Source organism: Oryctolagus cuniculus, chromosome 5 (assembly GCF_051225735.1).
Source record: "Oryctolagus cuniculus isolate XC-2025 breed Fujian yellow rabbit chromosome 5, ASM5122573v1, whole genome shotgun sequence".
Lineage (NCBI taxonomy): Eukaryota > Metazoa > Chordata > Mammalia > Lagomorpha > Leporidae > Oryctolagus > Oryctolagus cuniculus.
The window spans coordinates 143,712,921-143,732,222 of NC_142871.1; the positions used below are offsets into that span (position 1 = coordinate 143,712,921).

The 19,302-nt window shown below is 52.2% G+C and overlaps 1 protein-coding gene across 2 annotated transcripts in view; it reads left to right on the plus strand.

Annotated features, from left to right (window-relative positions):
• The window catches only part of GMPR (guanosine monophosphate reductase), a 40,448-nt gene that overhangs the window by 12,168 nt on the left and 8,978 nt on the right, over window positions 1–19,302 (plus strand). The window contains exons 4-6 of one of the 2 annotated variants that reach the window (XM_002720867.6): window positions 3,231–3,404; window positions 15,298–15,379; window positions 17,864–17,970. In XM_002720867.6, coding sequence (XP_002720913.4) covers window positions 3,231–3,404; window positions 15,298–15,379; window positions 17,864–17,970 — 363 coding nt within the window. The remainder of the gene's footprint in view (window positions 1–3,230; window positions 3,405–15,297; window positions 15,380–17,863; window positions 17,971–19,302) is intronic. The other variant, XM_089333316.1, reaches the window with a different exon arrangement.

Here is a 19,302-nt window from a genome sequence, read left to right on the forward strand (position 1 = left end):
CTGTTTCTCCCTTCTCAGCGCCATATTGTGGGAGAGCAGATGCATAGAATAAGTCTTAATTCCAGTAACTTAGTCTAGTCCGGGTTGCTCCCCACAGTAGCCATATTCACATAGCCCAGAAGTGGAAACAACCCAGGTGCCTGTCAGTGGACGAATGGATAAATAAAATATAGTCTCTCCATTCAGTGTAATGTTACTTAGCCAGACAGAGGAATGAAGTTCTGATTCATGTGACAAGGTGGTTGGACCTGGGAAATACCCGATAAGGTCAAGCCAGATACAGAAGGCCACATGTGGTTCCATGTACAGGAAATGTCCAGAATAGGCAGGCCCAAAAAGACATAAAATAGGTGAGTGGCTGCCTAGGCCTTAGGGGATGAAGTTTCTAGAATGATGATTAAAGAGATGCAGCCGCTGCTTTGGGGAGTCATGAAATGTTCTAAAATTGATTGTGACGATTGCACAGCTCTGAATATACCAAAACATCATTGAACTGTGCACTTTGGGTGAACTATATGCTGTCACTATAACTCAATAATAGTTAAAAAAACAAAAATAAAAACAAAACAGACCTAACAACAAAAAGTCCCTCAGAAGACACCTGCATTTCCTACAGGTGCATTTGGGTGATCCGGAGCCAGAGACAGCCAAGGGCCACAGTGCTCTCAAAGAGCCGACGATCTGTGGTTAGGAATCCCTTCATAGCAGGCTGCTGCTGTCACTGCGTTTCAGTTGGATGTGCATTTGGCTGGCCATGTTGTTTGGGAGATAAGTTCAATAGGGGGATGACTCTATAGGAAGTCCTTTTTTGCCATACTGTGTTCAAATGAAGTTTAAATACTTGTTTTCGCTTTCTCCCCCTTCTCCCTGAGCAGCCATCATTTAGACTCTGAAATGCTCTGAAATCTAAACCATTTTTGAGCACTAAAAGTCTTGAAAGGCATTTCAGATTTCAGACTTCGCTATTTTGCGAATACTCCAAAATGCTATAAGCTGACGTCTGGAACCCTGGCACGTGTCTGGCCCCGAGCATTTTGTATAGAGGATGCTTACCCTGAAGAAGTTGGGGAACAGTGATTTTCCATTTGTTTACTCATCCCTCTCACCCACCCCCAAACCCACTTTTTAAGGTGAGCTCTTGGCAGTGTGTTCATTGGAACCTCGGCCTCCGTTACTGAGGGCGAAAATTTGATTTTCTGCCCTGCCCATGCCCTCCTCCAAATAAAAGGCTAAATAAAAAGGGGAAATATAGAACAAACAGTGGCACTGAGATCCAGACTTGTGCAGGTGGATGCAGACAGGGATGTGCAGAGCCTCAGCTATCCCACACAGAGCTAGCACCCTCAGAGAGCGCTGGGTAGGCCCTGGAAGCTCAGCTCTGTGTGGTGGCTGCATTGTTGAGATGCTGGAAGATACCCTAGAGGAGATTAAGCTAGGGCCCTCATCTGTGGCTGTGGGTTCACTTAAAGGATGGGGCAGGGGGTGGAGGATAACCAAACAATGAAAAAGAGAATCGCACAGTTCAAACACAGGTATTTCTCCTGCAAGGTGAGAGTCTGACCCCTGGCTGAGTTTGGCTGAAGGCACGGAGTAGTTAAAAATGGGTCTTTACCAAAGAGCAGATTTTCTGAGAAGGCAGAGGCGTGGTCTTCAAGCGCACTGGGGCTGTGGGGGCGAGGGTATCGCAGAGAACGGTGGGGTGGCTTCAGATTTCTTTTAATATAGTTTTTAATTTGAAAGGCAGAGTTACAGAGAGAGGGAGAAACAGAGAGGTTTTCCGTCTGCTCATTCACTCCCCAAATGGCCGCAGCGGCTGGAGCTGGACTAGGCCAATCTGAAGCCAAGAGCCAGGAGCCTCTTCTGGGTCTCCCACGTGGGTGCAGGGGCCCAACCACTTGGGCATCTTCCACTGCCTTCCCAGGCCACAGCAGAGAGCTGGATCAGAAGAGGAGCAGCCGGGACACAAACTGGCACTCCTATGGGATGCTGGCGCCACAGGTGGCGACTCGGCCTACTATGCCACAACACAGGGCCCCTAAGGCTTCAGATTTAAACACTTGCAAATACAGTTGCAAAAGGTCACATCAGGCTCCTTTGTTCTTACACCATAGGAAGTTTTGCTCCTTTAATTGGAACACACTGCAGCTGTTTGTGCAGGTTCAAGTTCACATGTGTGGTCCTGTTTTACAGTGGCCATCCCTTTTCTGCACAGGGAGGGTCTCAGACCCCAGGTGTCTAGGACCACGGCCCTAGTGGGTGTCAGACCACGGATGGTACCCAACCACATGTTTTCCCTAAACATACACACCCATGATGAAGTTTAACTTACAAAAGATTTAACACAACTAGTAATGAAATAGAACAATGACGACAGTATACCATTAGAGTTTTTGAAGTTGTTTCTGGAATTTCCCATCTGATACCCTCAGATAGTGAGTGGGGACTTCTGCATAGGCAGTAGAGCTAGAAACAGGAAGAAGTTTTTGACTTTTTTTTTTGAAAGAACCACAGAGAGGGGAAGGCAAAGACAGAAATCTTCACTGGTTTGCTCACCAAATGGCCACAACAGCCAGGGCTGAGCCAGGCGAAAGCCAGGAGCTTCATCCAGGTCTTCCATAAGAGTGCAGGGACCCAAGGACTTGGGCCATCATCTGCTGCTTTCCCAGGCACATTAGCAGGGAGCTGGATCATAAGTGGAGCAGCTGGGACTTGAACTGGTGCCCATATGGGATGCCGGCACTGCAGGCAGCAGCTTTACCCACTACACCACAGCACCAGCCCTTGTGGTGTTTGGGACTCCCTGTCCCACTCTCTAAGTGAAGTGTTTGGGGGATGTGGCAGCTTTGGCATGAGTTCACTGACCACCTCTTGTTCTATGGGAAAATTCTTATCTCACCTGTTGTTCTTCCTTGAGTTTCCTGACACCACACTTGTACCAGCAACTGCACAATTCAGTGTTCCACACAGAGAAATGGAAGCTAAGAGAAACCTTTTTCTGAATATTTTAGAGTCTGTGTATTTTAGTCCTGGTTTAAGGATCTGGGCAGTTCAGCAGTGGGAAAGGGTGAGGGGTGTTAAAGTCTAGGTCCTTGAATGGACAGATCTCCTCCACCTGTGCTGTAGCAGCTTCCTTGGGCAGGTCCCCTGTGTACTTGATTGGGTGAAGACGCTGGAGCAGGTGCATGCGTGGGTACCATGGTTCATGTCTGTCCTCCTTGATTTTGGCACAGCACGTAGCCGTGAGCTCGGGCAGCGGGCAGAGTGACTTGGAAAAGATGAGCAGCATTCTGGAAGCCGTGCCACAGGTTAAGTTTATTTGCCTGGATGTGGCCAATGGATATTCAGAACATTTTGTGGAATTCGTGAAACTCGTCCGTGCCAAGTTTCCCGAGCACACCATCATGGTAAGTATGCTGCCACCGTCTGGCGATGGGGAAGCAAAGAAGGTCAAGTATGTGGTTGGAGGGCACTGGATTCTCTTCAGAGCTTTTGGTGTCTCCTTAATGGAAAGGTTGAAAATAATCCTCAGGAAAAGGGTAGGCAGTAGCTATGGGAATCTGAAACTAGGTGTCCTACGTAAGAAGTAAAATCCTGATCAACACTGTATAGGATGCTGGTTCCTCATTTTTGCTAAAGACCATCAGCTGTTGGTTATCGTGTGATCCCTTTAAAACAATGGTCTGTCACTCCTTAGCTGGGAGTCTGTGAGGATACTTCAGAAAATTCACAGAAAAATGTAATGGAAAGGTAAGTTTGTTGAGGTGCACAGAAGTTCTAAAATCCATGCGTAGTTTTTTCCCCATACGCATTTGCTAGGGCTTTTGTGAAGACCCCTCATTTGCATAGACTTCACATTTGCACACAAATAGACTTAATATTTTTTTTAGAGATTTATTTGGGAAGCAGAGTTAAAGGGAGACAGAGATCTTCCATCCACTAGTTCAGTCATCAAATGGCCACAACATCTGGGGCTGGGCCAGCCCAAAGCCAGGAGCCAGCAGCTTCTTCTGGGTCTCCCACGTGGGTGCAGGGGCCCAAGCACTTGGACCATCCTCCACCGCTTTCCCAGGTGCATTAGCAGGGAGCTGGATCAGAAGTGGAGCAGCCGGGACTCGAACTGGCACTCATTGGCTGCCAGCATCCTACCGCTGGCCCCTGAACTTGTAATTCCATTTTCCATAGACTTTTTGAGGTATTCTCATGTTAAAAAATTGGAAATAATGTAACGAGGCTTCAGTTGAACATATTTATGCCCTCCATGCCACACCCCTTCTTTTTTATTTTTTTTTTCAAAGATTTATTTTATTTATTGGAAAGGCAGAGTTACAGAGGGAGGTAGAGAAAGAGAGAGAGGTCTTTCATCGTTGCACTGATCCAAAGCCAGGAGCCAGGAGCTTCTTCCAGGTCTCCCACATGGGTGCAGGGGCCCAAGCACTTGGGCCATCTTCTGCTGCTTTCACAGGCCATAGCAGAGAGTTGGATCGGAAGTGGAGCAGCCGGGACTAGAACTGGTGCCCATATGGGATGCTGGCGCTTCAGGCCAGGGCTTTAACCTGCTGGGCCACAGCGCTGGCCCCGCCACACCCCTTCTTGTCAGTAGATAATTGTGCCCTGAGCTGGACTTCCCAATATGAAGATTTCACGACAGGCAGCTCAGTGGTTGGGGAATTGCTGGGTGGGCTGTTCTAGCTGCGTCTCCTCCTTTTCCGTATTTTCCTAATCACTTACACCTTCACAAGTTAGTATTTATGACTTCCGGGAAAGGTGAATTTCCAGGAAAAGGAAATGGAAGCTCCAGGGTTGAGATGGGACTTCTAGAAAGTTCTGTGCTGTAATTATGCTGTCTTTACTGGTCTACGTCATCAGAACATTTAGTTTGGCCACTAGATAATTTCTCTCCTTTAAAATTTTTTTTTCATTTTTACCTCTTTTCTCTGCATATTTCATTGCTGTAGGAAGCCAGGAGGCAGCTGTTATTTCCCTTTATGGGCCTGGATCTTCTGTTGAACTTAGAAGATAGTATTTTTATTTTTAACTTTATTTATTTTTTTTTTTTGACAGGCAGAGTGGAGAGTGAGAGAGAGAGACAGAGAGAAAGGTCTTCCTTTTCTGTTGGTTCACCCCTCAATGGCCGCTGCATCCGGTGCGCTGTGCTGATCCGAAGCCAGGAGCCAGGTGCTTCTCCTGGTTTCCCATGGGGTGCAGGGCCCAAGCACTTGGGCCATCCTCCACTGCACTCCCAGGCCACAGCAGAGAGCTGGCCTGGAAGAGGGGCAACCGGGACAGAATCTGGCGCCCCAACCGGGACTAGAACCCGGTGTGCCGGCGCCGCAGGTGGAGGATTAGCCTAGTGAGCCGTGGCGCCGGCCATAAGATAGCATTTTTATACTTTCCAAACAAATGGGAGGAAGGGATTAAGAATTGTCCCAAGGTCAGCCAGCTGTTGCCAACGTTAGGAGTGGGGGAGGAAACAGCAGGCTCATCTCCCCCCCTTGATGGTGCTGCCGCCTTCATTGTGTGTTGAAAGCTGTGAAGCAGTTAGGTCTCTGCCCGGTGTCCCTGGGGCGGAACGGGACCTTTGCAGATGGGGCTGCCAGGAGCGTCTTGTGCGCCACTGTTTGTGTGGTCTTTGCTCTGAGTTCTGCACAGACGCCTGAGGCCTCTCTGATTTCCTGAGAGATAGGGGTGTCCCGCCCAGAGCTCCTCAGTCCTGGGACACTGAGGGGAGTGGCAGGCTGGTCACCAGAGAGACCTAACTGTGATCCGAAGCTTGGAGCTCGCAGCCCCTCACTCCCTGCCCATTCTCCAGGGAGGCAGAGAGGCTGGACATGGGATTAATCCCTTCTGCCTGTGTGACGGAGATGCCTAAAATCTCAGCAGGAGGCGGTTTAGGGACTTCCGGGTTGAAAGTACATCCATGTGTTGAGAGGGAGGTGGACCCCAGTTCCACCAGGACAGAAGCTCCTGCACCTGAGACACCTCCAGGCCTTACCCTAGGTACAGCCTCATCTGCCTGCCTATCTGTATCCTTTCCCCTGTCCTTTTTTTTAATAAACTGGGGAACGCGTTTCCCCAAGTCTGCCTACTCTGGCCAACTCATTAAACCCAACCAGAGGGCTGTGATTTGCCACCAAGCCAGACAGAAGTTGTGGGTGACACACAGCTAGTGATTGGCATCTCAGATGGGGTGATCCTATGGGACCAAGCCCTATCCCGTGGGGTCTGATGCCACCTCCAGGTGAGGGTGACAGAGTTGAGTTTTGCCGTAGAGGCCCAGATCTGATGGCATCCACTGGAGAATGGCTTGATACATAGAGACCGCGTGCCTCCCCCACCTCCAACCCACCGAAGTGCTCTGGAGGTGTGGAGTGTGCGAGTGAGGATCTGCCTTGTGTCAGACGGGTACCTGCTGTAATCTGAGAGGTTTCTATCCACTTCCTCTCATCTTTACTACATCCCTGCCAAGCATGGGAGCGATTTGCCCAGGTGGACTGCAAGGCAGGACTCCTAGGTTCTGAATGCTTCTTTGACAGTCGAATTTTCATGAGCGTCGAGGGGCAGAGTTGGGGTTGGAAGCCAGCTTGGTGTGAGTGCCAAGACCTGGACAATGTCCTTTTCTTCTTCCTTTGGCCCGCTGCAGCCCCAGCTATTGTGGGGGCATTCGGGGACTGAACCAGCAGATGGGAGCTTGCTGCCCCTGGCTGTACATCTCAAGATGAACTTGAAGTCTCTGGAACTCTGCCTGGGGCAGTAGAGGGAGCTGGACAAATGCTTGCAGAGTGGAAGAGGAGTTCCTTGCGTATTTCTCTCTGACTAGGAGGTGAAGACAGGTCCCCAGTAGCCATCAGCAGGACTCTCGGCTGGCTGAGCTGCTGCCGGATCTTCCCAGCCCGCCACTCTTGCTTGAAATGCTCCGGAGACGGGAGGCGTTAGTGAGGTGGGAGCAGTTCTTCCTGTTACTGCCGCCGGGCACAGGAGTAAGTGATGAAGTGCCGGGAATCAGAAATGACGTGGATTTAATGAGGGAGGTGATTTAGTGGTTCTACTCTTTTTCTTTAGTAATTCGTTTTACAAATTGTGAAATAGGACTCATTCAGAAAAGCCCATCAGGATGGGAGTTTAATGAATCACAAAATAAGCATCCTTTCAGCATCCCAACATTTGGGAGCCCTGCCATGTCTCGGATAGAAGCCCCAAGCTGACCTTCATGGCAGGTGTCTGGTTTGGCCATGTACTTGGGCATTTCTCGATGACACGGCTTCATTTTGCAGGTGTCGGCTCCTTGTCGCCGCGGCAATGCTGCGTGTCTTGTGGCTGCTTTCACTCCGTCATCTGTGTTGCTTTATGTCACCTGTCCACCTGTCTGGTACTCCTGGAGCTCCTCCTAGACAGCTTACCTGACTTGAGTTTTTGCTCCTCTCTCTTTACTTTGCAGTTTATTCTAAAAGTGTTAAAGTGGCGAGCTTCATGCCCTTGCCGGTCCATTTGTGCTATTGTAAAATAAAATAAAAAAAACCCACACTTTTATTCAAATGAAAAAAAAAAACTATAAGCTGAATGGCTTTTAAGCGACAAATTGCTTTCTCACAGTTCTGGAGGCTGGAAGTCCAGGATGGGGGCACCTGTGGGTTTGTTGTCCATGGACATCACCCATCCCAGAGAGTGCCTTCTTGCTGTGTCCTCAGCCTGCTCCCTGGGGCCTCTTTTGGAAAGGGTCTTAATCCCATCTGTGTGGGTTCTGACCTCATCATCCACTCACCTCCCCGAGGCCAGACCTCCTCCTACCATCACCTGGAGTGCTCGGTGTCAGCGTGGGAATCCTGGGGGATACAACACACAGACCCTGCACCCCAGATTGGCGGTCAGTGCGTGCCCCTGAGCTGAGTCGCACCGGGGCAAGTGTGTGCCCTGGATTCTCACTTCAGCCCCCTGTGATGATGAGGGAGAGGATACTAACGGCTGGAGAATTACTGGGCATCAGACAGGCTGCTGTTTGGACATGGTGCCCTCCTGACAGTCATAACCCCTTGAGGGCACCTGCCATGAAAACTGGGCTGGAGGTGGAGAAGGGTGGGGGTGGGGTGGGCTTGTTTCAGGAAGAGGGAGTAAACATCTATTGCTTTTATAATTTTTTTAAGTTATTTGAAAGAGAGACAGATAATCCATTTCCTGGTCATCAGCTAGGGTTGGGTCAGGCAAAAGCCAGGAGCCTGGAACTCCATCCAGGTCTCCCACATGGGTGGCAGGCCCCCAGGTACCTGCTGCCTCCCAGGGTGTGTATAAGCAGGAAGCTGGATCAGAAACAGAGGTGGGACTTGAACCAGAGACTCCAGTGGGGGCTATGGGCATCCCAAGGGGTGATTTCAGCCTCTGCATTGAACAGCTACCCCTGACGTATCCCTTCTTAAACCAAGTGACAGCAGAGATGCATTGGCTCCCAACAGCAGTGGAGTTCAGCTCATGGCTGGCCCCCAGGAGCAGGGTAAGCTGCCTGTTGTCCAGAGAGCCCATGTGCCACCCTCAGGGACAGAGGCCAGGGGATTTGGGGGCAGTGCATGGAGGAGGAGGCTGGGTAGGACGTGGGAAGGGGTGATTTTGCAGTGCAGAGCCTGGGGTTGCTGGGGAGAGGCTGGGAAGGGACTGGGAATGGGGAAGGGCTCCCACAGTACTCTGGGCAGCCACCAGCAGCCAGGGCTGCCCCAGCACCCACTGACTGGCCCAGGGCTTTGTTTCCATCAGTCTGGTTGATTTCCCAGCAATGAATGGGGGTGCGTGTTTATTCCTAAAGAACGTGTGATTCCATTGGAAACTTGCAAGACTCAGGCCCTCAGCTTTTTGGTGTGTTTGAAAACTTAGTTTCTCTGACAGCTCTTGGGGAGCGTTGAGAGGACATGCTCATGTTGCCCTCAGGGTATCGGGGGCTGAACGAGGAGGGGCCAGGCATTACCATGAGTGTTACAGAACAGTGAACGGAAGGGGTGCTCAGAAGTACCCCAGGTAGAAGCTGGAAGTTCCTGGCCTCGGTTTCAGGAGCCAGGGCTCCTGGCTCGCCACACCCAGTTCCTCTGGGTTGTTTCCTTGCCTCCTGGGAAGCAGGAAGTTGAGAGAAGTGGTTGCTTCTCATGATGCTGGCTGATAGAAGAGGGTATGGAGCCCTGTGGCCGGTTGCTGGCAGCTTCCAGGCACTGCAGAAAAAGGCACAAGGCTGGACCAGGCCCTTCTGTTGCACATCAGACCTTGAGTGGGCCTAGAGGCACCTGCTGCCATGTGGGAAACTTAGTTCTAGGTCAAGGAACTTTGTGAAGGCCACACAGCCAGTGAGCGGTGGGCCAGGCGATCAGGAGCAGGCGGCCTCCCTGGGCTCTGAGGTCTCTCTGTTACACACTGCCCCCAGCCACGTGCCACCAGCTTCAGCCTGTTAGGAAGTACTTCTGTGTTGGTGGCTCTGTCCGATCTGGTCCTTAGGAGTTAGGCCTGTGACACCTGATCTGTTCAGAGGAGATGGCAGGCCCAGGTCTCCTCCCTGGGAGCAATGGCCCGGCAGCCAGTGGCGGTAGCCAGGGTCGTGTGCAGCCTGGCTGTTCCCTGCCTAACAGCTGCCTCGCCTGTGTTCTTTCTCCATTGGTTTGGTCAGATGAGGTTTTGAGCCTCATGAAGGTACCCTCAGTGGATGCCTCTTCCCAGGGACGTGGACACTACCCTTGCAGGCATGGGGCACAGATGGGCAGTCGAGCGCCCTTCCCTGAAGAGCGAGGGATGTTAGCGCCGGCGCCTCCTCTCAGCCCACTTTGCCTGTGTTTTCCGTCTTTACTCTTCCAGGAACTGTAGCTGAAAGCCGTGAAGAGTCTCAGCCGTTGGGGTGGTTTTTGTCTCCAAGAGTCATGGTTTCGGGTGCTACCTCGACAGTACCTGCGCCTTCTGTGGCCAGTAGAGGGACACATCCCTCGCGCTGCGAGAAGGCCCCTAGATTGACGCCTGCTCACCCTCTATCGGGGCTGACAAGCAGCCTGGCACCTGCTGCTGAGCCCTGTCTTCCATCCTTTGCCCTTCTCTGGAAAGGTTTCTTCTTGGAGAAGGGCCAGTAAAGATTATCGTTGAGTGGGGACAGAATTCCAGCTTGGGCTGATGGAAAAGGTGGAGGTGGGTGGTGGTGATAGTCACACAACAGTGTGCATATTTGCGTGAGCGTCAGAGCATTCTCAGAAAATGAGATCAAAAGATAAGTTTGTTTTGATGCAAGAAAATTGAGATCCATACGTAGCTTTTTTTCTATAATGTGACACATTTTCCATTGACTTTTTGGAGAGTCCTTGTCTGCATAGATTTCAGGGTTTTTTTTTGTTTGTTTTGCATGTGGAGAAGCTTCTCATTCCATCTCCATGAATGTTTTGAAGTGTGCTTGTCCTTAATGCTACTGTACTGTACATGTAAAAGTTAAAACTGCAGATTTTATGATATGTATATTTGACCTCAGCTACTGAAAACTGAAGAGTAAAAAGAAGTGGGCAGAAGAGCACTTAACAGCAGTCTCTCAGGTGGAGGGCCTGGTGGTGACTGAGCACCCTCGAGAGCCAGGCACTGTGTCAGCCATCGGCCTTATAATGACCACAGTGAGTCCAAATGGGCCCATTGCACAGCAGGATACACTGAGGCTCTGAGTGGAAGTGGCTCACTTGAAACCACGTTGTAAGAGTGAGTCAGCATTTGAGCCCAGATGTGGAGGTCTAGTGGCAAGCTGACTCTAATTGGGGCAAGTTTGGTTTTTATTTTTTGCCCAGAGGACTTTTAATACCATAAACTGGGTAGCTAACAAAACCCAGAAACTTCTCATAGCTCAAAAGGCTGGGCAGTCCGCAACCGAGGGTGAGCTGGTGTCTGGCGAGGGCCCGCTTCCTGCTTCCATGGCCATGTCCACAGTGACCTGACGTTCCGGAAGAGGCGAGGGCCTCTCCTGGGCTGCTTTTAGGAGGGCACCGGCGCCATTCCTGAAGGCTGTGACCCTGTGACTCAGTCGCCTCCCACAGGCCCCTCCTCCTAACACCATCACATCTTCACAATGAGGTTTTTTTTTTTTTTTTTTTTTTTTTTTTTTTTTTTTTTTTTGACAGGCAGAGTGGACAGTGAGAGAGAGACAGACAGAGAGAAAGGTCTTCCTTTGCCGTTGGTTCACCCTCCAATGGCCGCCGCGGCCGGCGCGCTGCGGCCGGCGCACCGCACTGATCCGATGGCAGGAGCCAGGAGCCAGGTGCTTTTCCTGGTCTCCCATGGGGTGCAGGGCCCAAGCACCTGGGCCATCCTCCACTGCACTCCCTGGCCACAGCAGAGAGCTGGCCTGGAAGAGGGGCAACCGGGACAGAATCCGGCGCCCCAACCGGGACTAGAACCCGGTGTGCCGGCGCCGCTAGGCGGAGGATTAGCCTAGTGAGCCGCGGCGCCTGCCCACAATGAGGTTTTTAACACCTGAGTGAGCATAAACATTCAAAACCACAGCAGCTCTTTTTTTTTTTTTTTTTGGTAAGTTTTGTTTATTTGAAGGCCAGTTACAGAGAGAGGCAGACATAAAGATCTTCCACCTGCTGGTTCATTCTCCAGATGGCTGCAATGGCTGGGTCTGAGCCAGGCCAAAGCCAGGAATTCCTCCAGGTCTCCCACGTGTGCAGTAGAGGCCCAGGCACTTGGGCCATCCTCCGCTGCCTTCCCAGCCAGTAGCAGGGAGCTGATCAGAAGTGGAGCAGGCCAGACTCCAGTGCCTATGTGGGATGCTGGCATTGCAGGTGGCGGCTTTACCTGCCGTGCCACAGCAGTTAAAATCTTAGTTTTGTTGCTCTTAACAGCTCTTCCCTGACAAGCATTCTCAACAGTTCTCTGCTTATCCCTAAGGGGCACCTGGGGGGTGCAGTGCTTCCTGGGGAAGGGTCCCTTAGTGGGAACCTCCCCTTGCCTGCCTCCTGCCCCAGACTGCCCAGAGCTTCTAGTCTCGGGAAGTGACTGTGCCTCCTGCTGCTGCTGCCGCTCAGGGGCCCGCATCGGCTCCCCAACCAGACAGGCGCTTCATGCCAGACAAAGAGGACTCCTCATTTAATCGTCCCCACGCGGCTCCCGCTCCTCCAGGCACACCCCAGCCAGGGGCCCCCTGAGCAGAAGGTCTGGGACTTGCCCAAAGCCTGACTGTACTCCTGTTCTCATTCTCATTTCTGAGTGGTCCTTCCCTTTCTTCTCTGAGTTGTGTCCTCCCTGGTTCTGAACTTGAGCCAGTGGAAACTCCCCATGCGCCACCACCCATCGCACTCTTGGGCTGTGTCCGTGCTGGAGGCGTTTCATCACCAGTCTGGGTTTTTCCACGCAGCAGCAGCAGCAGCAGCAGAGACCACACAGTGAGCACAGAGCCGGGAGCCACCAGGTGGCCCAGGAGTGAGGGAGTCGTCTCACCTGGGGGAGCTCCTGGGCTGACCTCCTGCAGGATTTTGTGCCTACGTTGACCTTACAGGGCTGTACCTGGTGCATCCGTTGGGAGCTGACTTGAATTGACTTGTCTACAGTGGACCCCTGAAGATACAGTGGTTCCAGGTTGGGGAAGAGAGTCCCTGGTGGAAATGAACCTGAGGAGAGCTTAAGCAGCTTCTTCAACTTTTGTTTTGTTTTTAGCAAGTCGGCTGGTGAGGAAGAAAGTGAACTTTACTCTTATGTCGCAGGTTTCATTCAGTTCTTCCTGGGGTATGGACCTCAGCCCTGCCTCGCGTTACAAAAAGAAGCAAAACAAAACCAAAAAACCCACACATTTAATTCTGAAAGTCTTGAACTTCCTGCTGTAAAATCCAGAGAAATCTAAAGGAGCAAATCGTAATTCTTTCACCTGGACATAAGTTGTTAGTATTTTGGTTAGTATTTGGTTAGTATATATATATATATGCGCTTACTGTTTCTTACAACATCTCAGGAGTAGGCCGTAAAGTTGTTTGAAGACTGAATTTGTAGTTTTGCAGTGTTATAAATAATCCATCTTCGTGGTTATGCCTCTGTCCTCATTTACGATGATTTCCTTGGGAGGGCACCTTAGCACTTTAGAATGAAAGCAGATGTTTGCGTTTCTTCCTTATGGAGGAGTTGTTTTCTGATAGACTTGTGCACATACCAGCGTTCCTGCGGCACAGGGTCCCACGTCTTCCTGTCTTTTCTTCATCATTTCAAGCTGGTGATGTTTGTACAGTGGAAAGCAGAGCCCCCTGGGCATCCGGATTTACCTTTGGTTATTAGTGCCCTTGAGTGCTTTGTGTGGCTTGTTTGTGCTTTGTTTGGCCCCTTGCATTTCATTGTTCCTGTCCCTGACCCTTCCTCTGTGAGCTCCGCTAAGTAAGCGCTGTTTCTGAGTGCTGCTTAGGGACCCTTTGTCATAGTCGCAGCTCCTTTTCTCTGTCACTTGTTGATTGTATGTGTTTGTATTTAAGGCAGTTTTGAATTGACATAGATGGTGCACTCTGCTGTTATCACTTTTAGCTTCTTACAAAGGCAAGGTTTCCTTCTGAATGTGGGAGGTACAAGTTATAGCTTGGGGCCGGCGCCGTGGCTCAATAGGCTAATCCTCCACCCATGGCGCCAGCACACCAGGTTCTAGTCCTAGTCAGGGCGCCGGATTCTGTCCCGGTTGCCCCTCTTCCAGTCCAGCTCTCTGCTATGGCCCGGGAGTGCAGTGGAGGATGGCCCAAGTTCTTGGGCCCTGCACCCGCATGGGAGACCAGGAGAAGAACCTGGCTCCTAGCTGCAGATCAGCGCGGTGCGCTGGCTGCAGCGCACCGGCCACAGCGGCCATTGAAAGGTGAACCACCGGCAAAGGAAGACCTTTCTCTCTGTCTCTCTCTCTCACTGTCCACTCTGCCTGTCAAAAAAAAAAAAAAATTAAAAAAAAAAAGTTATAGCTCGGGCTTACCTCGAGTCCTCTTTCTAGTCTGTCATTTCCCATTGTTGGCTGCTGTCTGGACTAGAGTAACTTTGAACCTACCCCTTCACCTTCTTCCAACATCCTTTCATATGAAGTTTAAAAGTCACTTTGTCAGGCCGGTGCCGTGGCTCACTTGGTTAATCCTCTGCCTACGGTGCCGGCATCCCATATGGGCGCCGGCTTCTAGTCCCGGTTGCTCCTCTTCCAGTCCAGCTCTCTGCTGTGGCCTGGGAAGGCAGTGGAGGATGGCCCAAGTGCTTGGGTCCTGCACCCACATGGGAGACCAGGAGAAGCACCTGGCTCCTGGCTTTGGATCGGCACAGTGCTGGCCATAGCGGCCATTTGGGGGTGAATCAATGGAAGGAAGACCTTTCTCTCTGTTTCTCCCTCTCACTCTCTGTAACTCTACCCATCAAAAAAAAAGTCACTTTGTCTACATGAAGAAAGAAAAGTTCCCTCCATTTGGCAAAAGACACTTAAAAAAATAGGATGAATAGGATCATGCATTTTTCAAAAAAGAAGACTTTGCACAGTTGAGGGAACCCAGTGAGGGCATCTTGCCGAATACCCTGTGTGCCAGCTGTAGAATCCACAGGGCAGTGCGTTGTAAGACAAAGGGCTATTTCTGCTCTCCCGGACTCCTGTGGTGAGAGAACTCGCACCTTTTCCAAACCAGAGGCGTCCTTCTGGTTGATAGCCGCTTCCCGCTTACGAGATTATCCTTGGAGCCACGGCCTCGTGGTCTGCAGGTGGTGCATGTGCCTGGGCCGGAGCCTCAGCCCGGGGCAGACACGCAGCAGTGTTCCCAGCTGCAGACCATCGGGAGTCTTCCAGGGCTGGGTCCCTGGTGCTCCGAAGAGGTTCTTCATGGATTTTGCAAACTGTGAAGCACCGAATGCCCAGCAGTCGAGACTAATGAGGCAGGTGTTCCATGTCTGTCTTTATATGTTTATGGAAGGATCTTCCTGTAAGGTTCTGCTTCGGGCCTTGCTGAGATGTTCAGGCAGGCTGGACCTGAACACTCTAAGATCCCTTCTGTTTCTAAAACGGAACCGCCCTGTACCTTTCCTGCCATCATCGCACCTCGGAGTCTTTCCCAAAAGTGCTTTTGCAGGTGTCACGTTCTCTCTTCCTCTTCAACAGACAGGGAAACCCAGACCCACCAATTTCAGATTCAGAATCAGGTCAAGGCTTCTGCTCCCTCTCCGCCCCTCCCATTCCAAACATGTCTTTGGCTCCCCCTGCTGGCCTAGTGGCTTCTGGACCTGCACCGCTCTCTGAGTTCAGATCTAGAGTCACTCCTTGATCTGTGTGCCGCCTGGGGTTCCTGGCTCTGAGCTTCCTCTTCTCTTCTGTCTCAGGCAGGGAACGTGGTGACCGGAGAGATGGTAGAGGAGCTGATTCTCTCGGGGGCCGACATCATCAAAGTGGGCGTTGGACCAGGTAAGGTGTGGGGGCCCAGCGGAGCGTGTCTGGGGAGGAGCGAGATGTGCGCTGGGGGACTGGGGTGGGCAGGAAAGGCTGTGCGAGACTCTTCTGCTTTTCTGCCAGGAGCACCAGCAGTGACCCCTCCGACGGGACGTGTGTCAGAGCTGCTTCCTGGTGTCCCCCGGGGACCTTCATGTTTCCTTTTGTTAGAGGTTTATTTATTTGAAAAAAATCTTATTTGAAAGGCAGAGTTACAGAGAGGGAGAGACAGAACTCTTTATTTTATTTTATTATTATTTTTTATTTCACAGGCAGAGTTAGTGAAAGAGAGAGACAGAGAGAAAGGTCTTCCCTCTGTTGGTTCACCCCCAAAATGGCCACTACGGCTGGTGCGCTGCACTGATCCGAAGCCAGGAGCCAGGAGCTTCTTCCTGGTCTCCCATGCGGTACAGGGGCCAAAGCACCTGGGCCATCCTCTACTGCCTTCCCAGGCCACAGCAGAGAGCTGGACTGGAAGAGGAGCAACCAGGATTAGAAGCCGGCGCCCATATGGGATGCCGGCAGAGGATTAATCAAGTGAGCCACGACACCAGCCCTGAGACAGAGCTCTTAACACCTACTGGTTCACTCTCCAAATGGCTGCAATGGCTAGGGCTGGGCCATTTGGGGGCCAGGAGCTTCTTCTGGGTCTCCCACGTGGGTGCAGGGGCCCAAACACCTGGGCCATCTGATGCTGCTTCCCAAGTCATATTAACAGGGAGCTGGATCTGAAGTGGAACAGCTGGGACTCGAACCAGCTCCTGTATTGGATGACGGTGTGACAGGCAGCAGCTTTTACCCACTCTCCCATGATGCCAGCCTTGGGGTTTTTTTATATTGCCACACACATGAGCCAATTAACATTGGATTTGGAGCAAGAGGAAAGATAACTGGTGTTTACAGAGTGCCTTCCATTCTTAGAAACTCGAAAGAAAGGATGCTGTCAATCCTACTTACAAGAGCTCCCCAGGCTAATAGTAGAATGGAAGATGCTGATGGTAGACCAGGGAGACTTTTTATTCCAAAGGCAGAGACGCTTGGCCGTCATTCATTTCATCAGAAGTTGGCACAGTAATCCTTTGGTGGTCCCTCACCGTGGTCAGGGACCCAGACCCACTGCAGCTGAGGCTCGGCTTCCCGGCAGGATCCAGCAGTTGAGTGGGAAAGGAGGAGAAGCCAGCTCTGAACCAGAGATTGTAAACGTGGCTCCTGCCTCACACACACTGTGGGAGACGGAGCCCTGTGGGGATGAAGCTGGCGGGCTCCCGGGCTGAGAGCAACGCACGTGGAGGGTGTTGTGAGAAAGACCTGGGGACTGCTGGGACGTGAGAGCAGGTGCCACCTGCAGCTGGGAGGAGGGGTCCGCTGTCCCCTTGGGGTTTCTCTGCTGAAGCCGGGTCTGGGGAGTGCGTGCTCACTTCTCTGTCCGATCTTGTCCCTTCAGACCCTTGGGGGAAGCTGTGAGGAGCAGGCAGAGGAGGCGGGGCTCTGGGTGTCACCCCAGGGCTGGCAGGGGGAGGTCACGGGAGGCCCCCAGCGTGCAGCATAAGAGATAGGAGATATCCTGGAGGGGCTGAACCGGTGGTGAAGCAGTGGAGACAGGTGTGTGGGTGACATCCTTGGGTTCATGGTGTTTTGAATGACTATTTATAGTGCCTTCGTTACATCCTGGGCTTGGTTCTCAGTGGCGATAGACACAGTAGCTCTCCACGGAGCTGCCCTCCAGCACAGCAGATGGATCCTCGGTGGCCTTGTGCAAATAAGGACCGAGACTGCGTGCTCCTGAAATAAGTGCCGTGAAGAGCTGGCAGTTCTGGGGCAGTTGCCTTCAAGAGGAAGCCTGAAAGACCAGAAGGGCAGCACTGGGAGGGTCGGTCCAGAGGGGAGGGTTTGGAGAGAGAGAACATCCTGTACCCAGAGGCCCTAAGGTGGGCAGAACGTTGCCATCGGAGGGGCTGGAAAGTCAGTGTTCAGCAGAAGAGAGAGGTGGGTAGCAGGTGGAGCTTGATCCAGCTGAGCTGGGTATAATATACAACCATAATATCTGACATGTGGCAAAAGTGCCAGAGCTTACAGTGAGATCTGGCCCAGACCTGGCTGGGAGGTTGCAGCCAGGACTGGGGCAGACCCCAGGGCACCCGAGGCCAAGTGAACAGCAGTGAGGAAGGAGCGAGGCTTTGAGTGGTGCCTGCAGGGGGAAGGGATAGGGGTAGGTGACCGAGGTTGGGGAGAGGTAGGTGGCACCCAGGACCTCAGTGCTGATGGTGATGAGGATTGGGGGAGGGGGATGTGCAGGCAGGTGCAGTGGTTCATGGTGACCCTCATCGGCTCCCTTGCCTTGGAAAGCTCACAGCGTTCATGGGGCGTGGCTGTGTGAAGGTGATGGGGCTCATTTTGTGTCACCTTCTGCTCACGCCTGACTGACCATCTGTCTCTGGGATCTCTCCTTCCTCTGCACAGGTTCCGTGTGCACCACCCGCACCAAGACTGGGGTGGGCTACCCCCAGCTGAGCGCAGTGATCGAGTGTGCGGACTCTGCACATGGCCTCAAGGGCCACATCATCTCCGTGAGTGTGCGGGCGGGGCCGGGGGTGGGGCTCTGGCTGTGCTTCACCCCCAGAGGCACCCTGGGGGCCCTGTGGTAGGGGGCATGGAGCCCTGCAATGATGCCCCACGTGTAGCCCTGGGACCCCAGTGGAAAAGGAGCTCAGGCTGTCCCTACACAGCACACCTGCCCTGAGACTTAATTCAGCCACTCTCTTAAGTGCGACGTTCAGCCCAGCGTCAGTGTCTAGTGAGAACTCGAGATCTGAAGCTGTCATTCCGATGGGGACCACAGGCGCTTGGTGGCACTGCCAAGGCCCCGAGCCAGGCGTCCTCACGGGTGCCCAGAGAGCAGGTTCTCTGGGTTGCTGGTTAGGCACAGAGGCCCGTGATGCCAGTGCTGCAGGGCGGTAACATTTCTGATCCCACCTATATATGTCCATGTTCTACATGTTACAGTAATGGCGAGGGAGTGTCTAGATGGGCTTAGGAGTGCAGGGGGGTTCACAGACATGTATGGGATTCGTCACCCTTGACGTCAGCTCATTCTGTCCAACCCGCCAGGCCCCCTTGTCTGCTGGGGGTGTCTCAGACAGGTTCCTCCTGCGTGCCCCACAGGTCTTGGCATCCTGCCACTTTGTCCAGGTTCCCTCCAGTTGTCTCGCTTTACACTTGCGTTGCTGAGTTAGCACCTCGTGCCCTTGAGTTCCAGCAGGTGCTCACAGCCGAGAGGCTGGCTCTGAGTCGTCTGTCTGTCTATGGCGGCCCGCCTGGGCCTCAGAGAGGGGCACCACTGGGGATGCCTCCCACCTAGGCAGACGGTGAAGGATGACCTGTTAAATTTTTCTTGTCACACCATTATTTAGAAAGACCTGAACACATTCATTCCAATGATCTAATCATTTTGTTGTGAGGCTTTGAAAAAGTCACCAACAAGCTGTCCTTAACCTAGGTAAAGCTAGAGATGCACATGAACAGGAAGAAGACAATAGGTAGCAGTAGAAATGCTAGCATCGTAAGGTAACCATTGGTTCTCGTCTTGTTTTTGTATGCAAAGCAGCAGAGAGAGAAGGATGCACAAACTCCTGTGCAGTGGCCGGCGGAAGCCAGGGCCAGGGATTCAGTCCAGGTCTCAGGCTGCTGGCAGGGACGCAGTGAGCCATCACCATTGCTTCCCAGGCTGTGCATGTGCAGGAAGCTGGGGACAGGGACTCGAACCCAGACGCTCTCATGGGAAGTGTGGGGCTCTTAGCTGCTAGGCTAAGCGCCTGCTCCCTGTCCTTCCATTTTCATAGCTGTGTGACTTCAGGAAAGTCGCTCAGTGTTTCTGAGTCTCGTTTTCCCCCTCACCTACA